The sequence below is a fragment of the Hemicordylus capensis genome, chromosome 6 (genome assembly GCF_027244095.1).
Source record: "Hemicordylus capensis ecotype Gifberg chromosome 6, rHemCap1.1.pri, whole genome shotgun sequence".
NCBI classification, from domain to species: domain Eukaryota; kingdom Metazoa; phylum Chordata; class Lepidosauria; order Squamata; family Cordylidae; genus Hemicordylus; species Hemicordylus capensis.
Window position 1 is genome coordinate 16,440,727 of NC_069662.1, and position 12,584 is coordinate 16,453,310.

Below are 12,584 nucleotides of genomic sequence, written 5' to 3' on the forward strand. Positions count from 1 at the left end.
GCAATAGAAGTGGCATAGAATAGCAGTTTAACAAAAATGTTTTTTTATGTTTTACTAGTACATTTTTGTAACATCAAGCAGAAATGCATCTAAGATCGTTCAGCTTGGTGCATTGTTGTTCATACATTTTACCATCCATGTAGCATTGTTATTTCCAGAGCTTGCATAGCAATAGCATTTTATTGCACTATGGAATTCCATGCTAGTGTTTGGCTCTCCGTGTAATTGGTGTGGGTTTTCCAAATTTGGGGGGCTGTTTCACTTGCAGTTTCATAATTGGCTGTTATTCTTATGTCTAAATTTACAATGTTTGCTTGAAGTTATAACTGTTTTTACGCAAATGATTTGTATGCAAACTCATACAGTTATATGGGCCTATAAGTGGTGGTGGTTTCTTTAATGTGGCTACTTATTGATTACTAGCAAAATGCTAGTCTAGTCTCTGGCCTCATTCAAGAGGGCTGTACAAATGTTGACCTTTCATTAGGCTTTTAATTTACTTTGTTTTTAGTCCCATTTTAAGCTTAGCTTGATTTTTATCATTTGTGTTTTAGCATGTTGGATGAAATATTTTCATATACCTGTTTGTGGGTTTGTTTACCATTTTTGTGTGCTGCCTTCTAATGTATTGTACTCCAGAGGTAGGAGGAGACATCCTATTAAACTCAAATTCAAATAAAGTAATAATTGCATGTCCGCTGGTTGCTGGCAGGAGCTGGCTGTTCTGCGCCTCCTTCGCCCACTACCAAGCCCCATATAGAGAGAGCAGAGAACTGTTTTGAAGTGCGGGGCACAATCGGGTTTGTTTGTTTGCGAAGAGAGAACAGGGAGCTGCTTTGAAGTGTTTGTCGGAGATTCGCATTGAGTTTTTCCCGGCAGTGAGTTGGCCGCAGAGAAAGTCGGCCAACTGCCGAAGAAGAGCAGTTTCCTTTGCAACATCAAAACAGAAGATGAAGCCCCTCAGCAAACCGCCCCGCCGCCCGCCTGAATCTGGCAGAGAGGAGTTGCCGTTTTCATTTGGGGCACAGGAGTAGACAACAAGAATGTATCCTCTACAAAGAAACTAATTGCAAGTTGATCTCCAGTTATTCTCAGAAATGGAGCTACGATGCTTGACATTAGTACTCAGAAGAAAGCAGGGTCAAAATGTCTGTCATTTGAATCATGCCCCCAAAGAAACACACAAGATGATTTTGCCATCTGCACAGTCCTCCTAATGTGGTGTTTCATATATGCATTTTTTCTTAATTTAACAGCATACACCTAATCAAAACCCCTCGTGTCAAAAGTATTATATTTCCTTGCCCATTCGTAAAAATATGTGAATTAGGAATCTTTGATTAAAATTTTCAATATATCAGTGTTCATATGCCTGAACAAGAAAACCAAGCAGTTCTAACTGGGCTGCATTCTGCATACTGAAAACTGGCATATCTGCTTGCATCCTTCCCATATCACTTATCTCATCCCGTCATCTTTACAACTCAACACGATTCCATTGCCTTTATCTTTATATCATTGTTTCTGTCTTTTAATATAGCATTTCATCGCCATTATTTAAGTTTTGTATCCTTTAGTGATTCCATTACTTTTATTTTTATCTCATCCTCTCTTTTAATATTATCTCCTAGCATTTCAGTGTCGTTATTTAAATTTTGTATCCTCGCTTATATACACACACACAATTTCCTTGCAAAAATCATACAGCTGGACAGCTAGTTGTGAGATGGATGTGACAGTTCTAAGCCAGAGAGGAAGGGGAAAGTTCGCTTGTGATGGATACCTTTATGTATTCGATAGACACAGTGCAGTTGATGATTCTGTTAAATTTTGACGTTGTGAACAGATTGGACAATACAAGGCCAGAATTCACACCAGGAACAGAAAGGTGATCAAGAAGATCAATGAACATTCCCACTTTCCTTCGGCAGTGAATACTGAAGTGGCAAGATTTGTGACAGGGATAAAGTGGCAAGCTGAAGAAACGGTGAAGGGCACAACCAAAGTTATTCGTTCGTGCCTGTCCAATGTGAGCTCAGCGGTTCATGCCTTAATTCAGAGAATTGCAGCTTTACGGAAAACAATCCGGTGAAGCCGAAATCAGTTAGAGGCAGCACCTTTGGACCCAGTCAGCCTGAATGACCTTGTATTACCTGAGGAATACTAGACCTATTCACCAACAACAGGCGTGCAGGAGTCATTCTTGCTTGGTGATATTGGAGAGGGATCCAGAAGGATTCTTATATTTGGCAGGACAAGTTGGCTGCAAATTCTGCAAACATCTGACACCTGGTACATGGACGGCACATTTGCAATATCCCCCAAACTCTTTGCCCAGGTCTATGTAATCCTGGCAAAGAAGTACGGGGGTCTGCATACAATGTTGTATGCCTTTCTGCCAAACAAACAGCGTGCTACGTACGAGCGGTTGTTTGATTTTATTAAAACACTGGTGCCTAACATACGGCCACAGTCCATTCACTGCGACTACGAAATGGCTGCGATGAATGCCATAAGGGAATGCTTCTCTGAAACAGCTCTAAATGGCTGCTTCTTCCACCTGGTTCAGAATATGAGGAAGCATTTGGCATCAATAGGTGCTGTTCAAGAATTCGGAGGACACGGTAGACTGTCTCCTTTGTTTCCTCCCCCAATGTGGAATCTGTTCGACAGAACGCTGAATGCCGATGATCGCACTAACAACCATGCCGAAGCTGCTCATCATCGCCTCCAAGCTGAACTTGGAATGTGCCATCCTATGATCTGAAAGTTCATTGATGGCCTCAGAAAGGTGCAGAAGGGCAGAGACGTCTATTATGAACAGCTCGTTTCAGGCAGCAGTCCTCCAGTCAAACTGAAGAAATACCGCAAAGCAGATGAGCGTATTTCAAATATTGTGTCCGATTATGGCAATAGAAGCTGCTTAGAATACTTGCGTGCCATAGCTCACAATTATCAAATAGCTTAATAAAATATTTTTTGATGTTTTACTATGGCATTTTTCAAACATCTCCCAATTTCACCACATATACATATTTCTTTTTTGATGTTAAAAAGGAAACTGCTCTTCTTTGTCAGATTGGGGTGGTGGTTTTTGCCTCGCTTCCCTCGGCACGTTGAGTTGTCCCATTCCCCAGGCAGGATAACCCCACCCAGTTATTTGAGGCTGAATGTGAGAAAGATCAGGCCCTACCCTGCTAGGAAAGAGTAAAACTTGTATGTAGGTAAGAGGAGTTATAAGGATCTCATGAGGTGAGTTAGTCAAAAAATATATTAAGAAACACAATACAATCTAAAGCAAAAGGTGTGTAGGTTTGAGAAGGTCCCAGGATTATACAGTTTCTCATGGAGTAGGCCAAGATGCCGCCTGGGAGGACCGAGATGTCCTCTGCTCCAGCAGCAAAAAGCAGCCTTCACGGTAAGTGAGCCAGTGCTCCTTTTTCTGCTGCCTGGAGCCGAGGACTTCTCTGAGTGGGACATACCACAGCTCTGGACATAACACTCTCTGGGAGGGAGCGCTCCCATACATTTCAAGTATGTTTTAAGGTCTAGTTTGTGCCATGACCTTTCGTACAGCTGCACCAGCTTGGGGCAAAATGAAGGTAAAAACATCCTGTGATTGGAGAAAAGATGACGCCACCTTTGGACAAAAGAAGGTGACCGGGTAGAAGGTGCACAGAGTCAGTTGAAAATACACACAGGTGCTTGGGGCAGACAAAGCCTGTAATACTGAGATTGTGTGCTGATGTCACTGCTATTAAAAAGGCTGTCAAATGACAGAAATCTAAGTGGAATGGAACTCAGCACAATATGCAAGTCCCAAACCAATAAACTACTGGAGTTGAAAGGAGGGTTTCCCCTTCAGAAACCTTTTTAAGGTCTTGTATATTTCTTCTAGTGACTCCTGAGATAAGCCCTGCAAGCGATGCCACTTGGCGATTCAGGGTATTTGCCTTGAGGGATTCGTCGAGGTTCCTTGAAGAAAAACCAGTTGAAGAAAAGCCATTCTTGAAGAAAAACCAGTTGGTGTTTAATAGCTGTTGTGCCACAAGGAATCAAATGTCTGGCTGACAAACAGAGGAAGGCTCTCCATGTATACTGATATTCATTTTGTAGAATCTCTTGTGAAAGCCAACATGATATTCAATACACTGCTGTTATAGCATATCCCTGGTAGAACTGAAGATGGGTATGTTTCTTTTCTGTTAGTGGACTGTAGTGAATGTATAACACTTAATGTGGCTAAATTTTGTGCAGCAGCAGTCAAGATTAGATCTAAATTGTTTGAGTAAATGGTATTAGAATGATTTGGTTAAAAAAAAATTTTTTTATTCCCCCCACCCCCCACTTTTTGTATTCTGTCAAATGTGTTGTATTGTTTTGTTTCTGTTATGGTTCATTGACTGTAATAAAGATTCATTCATTCACTGCTGTTATAGCCATGTTCTCAGTATTCCTTGCTCAGATTCCAGGCGGCTAGACATAGCCAGCCTGGATCATGATGCTCTACTGGGCCTTGATGGAGTAGGTCCACCGATACTGGTAGGAACCAAGGTTTCTCCGTGGCCATGTGGCTACGATCTCCTTGGCCAATATGGAGCCACAAGTATGACCTGGGCTGTAAGCTGGTGTACCCTGTGGAGAAAGCGTATGAGAAGAGGTGTTGCGGGTGGGGGGCCAATATAGTAAACACAGTGGCACTGCGTTAAAAGTGTACCACTGTCTCTGCTTGTGAACATGGAAAACATGTGAAGAAGCTGGGAGGCAGAGTATTAAGAGTTGGTGCAAATAGGTCGACCTGTGACATCTCAAAGTGTTCTGTGATCTTCTGGAATATCCTCAAGTTGAGTGACCACTCCCCTGGTAGCAGCTCCTCCCGACTCAACCAGTCTGCAATAAAACTGAGGTCACCCGGGACATAGTGAGCCAGGTGATCTTCTGCCCAAGACATGAGCAGTGCTGCCTCTGTCTGTAGGGACTGTGATCTGGTCCCTCCCTGTCTATGTGCACTTTCGCTGTTGTGTTTTTGGTTCCTATTAACGCTTGACTGTGAAGAATCACATCCTGGAATGACAGTAAGGCCAGTCAAATGACCCAGAGCTCTAACCAGTTGATGCTGTGTATGGACTCTGTCTCAGACCATCATCCCTGGGTGGACCTGTGCTGGCAGTGTGCACCCCTTCCTGTCTTGCTGGCATTTGTTGTTACAATGATCCTGGTCGGGTCGAGGAACTGTTTTCCTTGCTGAAGGTTTAAAGCCTCAGTTATGGAGCACAAGGATTCCATGTGAAACCTGCGTCTTGGGACCCAATGATTCAAGAATTTTAGGTCTGAGGGACTTGTCCTTTTTGGGCACAGTAAATAGAATGGAGCAAATTCCCTCGCCTTGCTGAAAGGAGGGAATCTGTTCTACAGCATTTATAGATGTTTAACTGCCTCTATTAGACTTCTGTGCTTGAAAGGCCAGCATGAGCGAGGTGTGGACAGGAATCGGTTGGAAGGGATGTTAGTTCTATTTTATAGCCTGTCGCAATGGTATTCAAGACCCAATGATCTGTCATTGTTTGTTCCTAACCCATGGGAGAAGCACCCCGAAGGGACGCGCCAAGGAGGGATCTCACTGGCATCGTCAAAGACTCCCTCTGCATGGTCCTCTTTCCTGACTTGGACTTCGAGGCCCGATGGTCCATGACTAAAGAGATGGGAATTGGGGGAGGGGGCGCCTTCACAGTCAGTGGTTCTACATTTCCCGTCAAAATTCCAGAGCCATTTGCCGCGGCTGATGTTGCTGGCGCACGCAGCTGTTCAAAAGTGCCTGGCAACAGTGGGAGCAAGATGGATGTCTGGCCCATGCTGATCATTAGTCCTCTGTTCCTAGCCTGCACCGAGCTCCAGGTCCAACGGCCCACCGGGGGGGGGGGGGAGGACCCAGTTCAGTATCCTCTATTTATCCCTGGCCGAACTGTGTAGCTGCTAACGGCAGTAATTCAGGAGGCGGTGATCCCGGCTGCCAAGTCCCTAGAGGGAATCAAGTTCTGCAAGTCCCCCTCGGCAGCAGTATGTGCCTGATTAGTCCTGCCTGGGAGCACATGGGAAGGATAACCCACTCAGAGATGCCCTCGGTTCCAGGCATCAGAGAAAACTCTTGTACACCCACACTTAGGATGTCCTTGGCTTGTGTTTGTGAAGCAGCCAAGAATCTGTCCCGTAATGTTTCAGTCCTGTGCCTTTGATAACTACCACAGCATATACATATAAGAACATGATCTGATTTGCCCAAGATTCACAAAATTTTTTACACAAATCAATTGAGAGACATAAGTATGATCAATTCTAGAATATACTTTGTCCTTAATAGAACACAGGGTAATCTCTAACCACCTGGATTCATACAAAGCAAAATACTCTCTATGCTGTCATCTTTTAGCCATTTTCCAAGATTTTTGCAATTACATTTGCTAGATAGGAGCATTTATCACTCACCGTGAAGGCTTTTTCTTGCTGCTGATGTTGAGGACATCTCATGTGGTTATCCTTCCCACCATGCTCCAGAGAGCAGGACATATTCAAATTAATATAAGCCTTTAAGAGGCCCAGGAGGATAACACCTCACAGTTTAGTTAGTGCAGCCAAGCTTCTCAAAGGAAAGAACCCAAAAGGAGAATAATAAGTATAGAATAATAAGAAAACTAGGCAAGACCAGTAGCCATGGACGCCCCGGGTGGTTTGAGATGTCTTCAACACCAGCAGCAAGAAGAAGCCTTCACAGTGAGTGACCAATGCTCCTTTCTCAGCTGCTGGGTGAGGACATCTCACGTGGGACATGCCATAGCTAACCAGACCCAGGGAGAAAGGGCGACCCCGGCTACTGGGGAGGAAGGATGTATTGGAGAACGTGCCTCTGAAGGCAGCCTGAGAGGACTGCCATAAGTCCAGCTTGTAGTGTCTAGTAAATGTGGAAGGGGAGGACCACGTTGCTGCTCTGCAGATGTCTTCAAGGGGAGCATTCGTAGGAAATGCTGCTGAAGTAGCCGTTGAGCTTGTGAAGTGGGCCATGAGCCGTAGTGGAATAGGCAGGTGCTGCACTTCATATGCCAAGATGATGCAGGCCTTGATCCATCTGGATAATATGGAGGCAGATACCTGTTGCCCCATTGTGGATGGCAGGAAGGAGACAAACAATGCCTCCGTGGTCCTGACTGAGGAAGTCCAAAATAGGTAGACCTTCAGGCAATGACAGACGTCGAGCTTGTGCCATTCTTATTCTTTCGGATTGGAAGGTTTCGGATAAAAAGGAAGGAAGAACGAGGTTCTGAGATCTGTGGAAAATGGAGACCACCTTTGGTAGAAATGATGCGTCTGGAATCAAGGTAACCTAATCAGCTGAGAAATTACAAAATTTAGGATTGACAGATAGTGATCTGAGTTCGGAGACTCATCTAGCCGACATGATCGCTATCAGAAAAGCCATATTCATGGACAAAATTCGAAGGGGGATAGAGTGTAGTGGTTCAAACGGAGGGGCGTGGAGAACCCCGAGGCCCTTGTGTAGATCCCAGGAGGGGAATCTGTGAACCACGGGAAGTGATATCAAGGTAGCCCCTTGTATGAAGCATTTGAGGTGTGGAAGTGAAGTTAGACCCTTCCTTTTGAAGGGTCGATGAGTCAGCATGGATCTGGTCAGGTTAAGAAACTTGTCTTTCCCATTGTCCAGGAGAAAGAGCCTGTCTCACATGGTGTCTATGACTACTCCTAGGTGTTGTAGCTGTGTGGAGGGCAGTAGCTGGCTCTTGGCCTCGTTTATTAGGAAACCATGTGCAGACAATGTCGCGAGGGTGGTGTTGATGTCCCGTTCTGCAGATCCTCTGGACTGTATGAGGATATCGTCCAGTAAGCAAAAAGTCTGCCTCCTTTGAGCCTGAGGTGGGCCACCAGAGGGGCCATTACCTTGATAAATATCCTTGGGGCGATAGTCTTGTAGCCCAGTCCAGCCTTGTGCAGGTCTACAACCTTGTCCCTGACATCCTTCGACAGCTCTTTGATCTTGGGCATGGTGGTGAGTTTGGAAGCTGAGTGATTGCTTGCTTCTATGGACAGGTGTCTTTTATACAGGTACTGTAACAAGCTGGGATTAGGAGCACTCCCTTACAGAGGGTATTCCTCATCTCAGCTCGTTACCTGCATATAGTGAAAAGACACCTGGGAGCCTGAAATCTTGCTGGTTGATAGGGGATCGAATACTTATTTCCCTCACTACAATGCAAATCCATCGCTGACTTTTGGGCACTGGGCTTTTGAGGGTTTGCTTGTTGTTGTTCTGTCTCTCACAGCTACAATAAACCTACCATTCCAATTATAGCCTGGTCATTTCTGTGTCAGAGGGCAAACGGACAAAATCAGCAGGGGATCAAATACTTATTTCCCTCACTGTAGTTGTAGAAGGTGCCCCAAAATGCACCACGTCCATGGTTGTGTCTGCTATAAATGCTTGGGCTCTCTGAATCTTCAAGAGAATTTGTCTTTGCCTGGATGGATCAAGCGTTGGTGATTGTAGGAGCTCATCCTTCCATAGTAAAGCTGCTCTAGAAAAAACAGATGCTGCTATGGAGGCACGTATAGTCAAAGAAATGCATTCATTTTTCTCTAACTGGAATTCCAGCTTCCTTTCTGTGGGGTCCTTGAGCACAGATTCACCATCTTTGGGCAGCATGGTTCCAGACGCGAGAGCGGGCACATGAGCATCCACAGGGGGTGTTTGGAACAAGGCAGCAGCTGTAGGAACAAAGTCATGCGGTAATCTTTTTCTGCACGGATGGGACCTGCCACTCCTGTTGTAATACCTCTGGCGAAGGTTTCTGGTAAAGGGAACAACAGCTCTGGAGAGAATGTAGTAGGGAGGACTAAAGACCCTCTGGAAGGAGCAGTAGTCTACTGTAGACCCTCAACAGTAAGACCCAAAGTTTGCAGGGCTTTTACAAATAAGTTGCAAAAGTCCTCAGAAGGGAACAGCCTGCAGGAGTGGGAAGACTGTTCCACTTGTTGGCCATCCGACCATTCCCCCTCTTCCTTAGAATCCAGCTCTGGATCCTGTTCATCCAGTGTCTGGCCTGAGCCTATGGGCCCCTCTTGGGAAATCAGGGTACCCTGTGAAGGCAGAGGCTCCAGGGCTCTACATGGATGGGGATCAGGGGAATTGTATTTCTAAATTCATGATGAGTAGTCAGAAGGGGAATGAACGCCTGTGCTTTTTTGCTAGGCTTCCTATAGTGCTTCCCTCTAGATATATGTGAATGCTTGCTCTTATGACCCTTTTTCTTTTTTGCAGGAGGCTTGGGGGATCAAGAGGACGAGTACGAATCCTAAGAGGAGGATGACAAGGTGGACCGCCATTTCCGTTTGGAGCATGACTGAAGGCTGAGGGGGCTGTCCCTCCCTTCTGCTGAGAGAGAAAACTTCTGATTGGCCCTGTCTCGGAGCAGTAGGTCGTGACAACCCATAATGCTCAGATACAATCCTCGTCTCAGGGAGAATGGGCTGGCAGGCGTTTATCAGTATTTGGGTAATCATAGTTGCAAACCACTGGCGCCAGGGTTCCGGGATCTCCCCTGAGAGCGGACTGGAATTGAGTGGCCCACAGGCTGGGAGGGTGCTAGTCCACCAGGGGTTGAAGGTCTGAAGGTACCTGGACTCACCGGGTCCGTAGCTGAGCGGGCAGTGCCTGGAGCTGGGTCGCAATCGGCGCTCCTCCACCCATGCTCTCCTCCTCCTGCCGAGAGGAGGGCATCTCCCCGCTCGGTGAAGAGTCTGGAGACTCGGCATTGTCCGACGAGGAGGTGCCCGTAGAAGCGGTGCAGGCCTCTCCTCCTGGTTTTGCTTTCCTTTTTTGTGCCATGTGCGCTTTGGTGTCTGCTCTCGATCATCCTGGTGGCTTGGCGGGAAGCAGCGAGGAGGGAGACAACACTGGAGGACTGAGCCCGGCCTCCTCCAGCTCCATGAGGTCAGGGCCCGCAAGGCAGATGAGTGGGGAGGTTGAGCGTTCGTGCCTCTGGGCGCATTGTATTGCCGTCCGTTGACCCCCATGGTGGCCCGAAGGTGGGTTCTGGGTCCTATGCCCTCCCTCCACTGCGCTCCCATCAAGGATGCAGTGATTCCTGGCAGGGCGGATTGCGAAGCATGCACCATCACACATTAGTGATGGGGCCTGCTGAAGAATCTGTCATCTTCTTCCCCTTCAGAATTAGTGGTTATAAAATGCCGATTCTCTGAGGCTCCATCAGCAGGCGGGAGAAGAGGAAAAGGAGGAGGTCAGAGATAGCAAAGATATATAAAAAACAGAGGTGGTAAGGTTGGTAAAATTCAAGAGGGCAAGAGAGGAGGAATAAGAGGCAGCAGGTAGTAAAGGCTGGAGGAAGAATTGTAGAGAAGAAGCAAGGTGAGATCGTCGGCTCTGGAGCTCTGCAGGACAAACTAAACTGGGAGGAGTTATCCTCCGGGGCCTTTTAAAGGCTTAGATTAATTTCAATATGTCCTGCCCTCTGGAGCATGCTGGAAAGGATAACCACGTAAGATGTCCTCACCCAGCAGCTGAGAATATCCTATTCTGTACCTAAATATTAAGGGGTAACCAAAGCCACCTAATGGCACAGTGGGGAAATGCTTGACTAAAAGGCTGAAGGTTGCCAGTTTGAATCCCCACTGGTACTATATCAGGCAGCAGCGATATAGGAAGATGCTGAGAGGCATCATCTCATACTGATCATGAGCTGATGAAATGAGAGAGAGGGCAATGGTAAACCCCTCCTACCAGAAGAAAACCACAGGGCTCTGTGGGTGCCAGGAGTCGAAATCAACTTGACGGCACACTTTACCTTTACTACATTTAAGTCAATTGCAAGAACAACCTCACTTTCTATAAACAGCAATAGTGCCCTTCGTTCAGTTCATAGATGCTACCCAAGCAAAAGAAATGGGAGCAGCCCAATGCCCCTTTAATCAAAGTGTAGTTTCCCTCACCTCATAAAAACCTCCTCCAGTTCGCAATCCAGTTTATCACCAACTAGACTAGTTTTCCAGGAGGGAAAGTAACCCTGCCAACCATATAGCTACCTCCTTAAACTTAAAGAGTGGATTTAAATCATTTATACTGTGACAAACAACACCCCCTTTAACTGCAGCTACAAGCGCTTGAATTGCCTCACCTGCCGTTTTAGCTTACGCTCCTTCTGTGCTCCGTAGTATGTAAGAATCTTGAAACTGGGGCACCAGCGCTTGATCTCCATCTCCCAGTTCAGCATCACACTGGTGGGAACGATGATCAGATGGGGGCCCCAACTGCCTGCAGGAGCAAGAACACACACAGAACAGAGAAAGTGATTCACCTGTGGAGACGAAGGCTGCCTCGGTGAGACTCAACTCTCTGCCACACTTCCCCCCTGTTCCCGAGCAAACCCAGACCTAGACCTATGTGCTCCACTGCCTGCTTTCCAAAACCATGCTACCAACAGGAGAGACAGTGGATGCTGACCCCCACTAATGTGATTTAAAAGATCACCAGCTGCATAGAGCCCACACCTTTGGCCCCTCTTCCCCCCTCACCCTTTTCACAGGCCAGATGTGCCAGCAGGGAGATGGTCTGGATTGTCTTCCCTAGCCCCATCTCGTCAGCCAGGATGCCATTCAGCTTCTTCTCATACATGGTGACCAACCAGTCCAGCCCAATGTGTTGATATTCTCGCAGGGTCCCACGCAGCAGATAAGGAATAGGCGTCTTGACCTGCATGGGAAGAGGGCAAGATGCTTTGCCTGCTTTACCCCACTCCCTCTCCGACCCAACTCAATGGCCTCAGATATTCTTCACAATTCACCTGCGTAGTGGCCAGGGTGTAACCTTTGGGCTGCAGGCTCTCTGCTGCAGCTGCAATGTCCGTGATCTCCTTCTTGGGCCCTGGGGCTGGAGCTGAATCAGTGTCCCCTTCACCACCACGATCCTCATCCTGCTTGAGTAGGTACTCAACACCAAAATCCTCCTCCTGGCTTGCTGAAGCTGCCTCTTCCTCCTCCTCCTCCTCTTCCATGGCATCCTCCTCTTCACTTTCATCCTGCTCGCTCTCCACATCTTCTGTGGAATCTGCAACAAAACCCACCAATATTCACAATGATTCCACTTTCAGTTTTATAGTAGGTAGCTGAGCAACTTCTTCCTACCATCATTACATAAGGGGGACTGGGTAATGTAAGTGGGTTATAGAACATGCCTCACCACTTCAGAAATCTAAGAAACATCACCTGTACCTTCTTTATGCACAATTCTTGCTCTCAACCATCACAGTTCATTTAAACCCTAATCTCCACGTGCATGCAAATTCAACTCATGCTGCCTCCGCAAACTTCTACTTATTATTTTTGGAGTGGTTATCATTTCATAGGAAGCTGCCATATACCAAGTTAGTCCATTGATCCATCTAGCTCAGTATTGTCCACACAGCCTGGAAGCAGCTTCTCCATGGTTACAGGGAGGCATCTCTCCCAGCCCTATCTGGCAATGCCAAGGAGGGAACCTGGAACCTTCTGCATGCAAATACTCT

At 46.6% G+C, this 12,584-nt stretch overlaps 1 protein-coding gene across 2 annotated transcripts in view; it reads right to left on the reverse strand.

Annotated features, from left to right (window-relative positions):
- Positions 1–12,584, reverse strand: part of SRCAP (Snf2 related CREBBP activator protein) — a 51,378-nt gene that overhangs the window by 19,491 nt on the left and 19,303 nt on the right. For both annotated transcript variants that reach the window (XM_053260858.1, XM_053260857.1), the window contains exons 12-14: positions 11,865–12,127; positions 11,596–11,773; positions 11,199–11,335 (exon numbers count right to left, since the gene is read on the reverse strand). In XM_053260858.1, the coding sequence (XP_053116833.1) occupies positions 11,199–11,335; positions 11,596–11,773; positions 11,865–12,127 (578 nt within the window). The remainder of the gene's footprint in view (positions 1–11,198; positions 11,336–11,595; positions 11,774–11,864; positions 12,128–12,584) is intronic.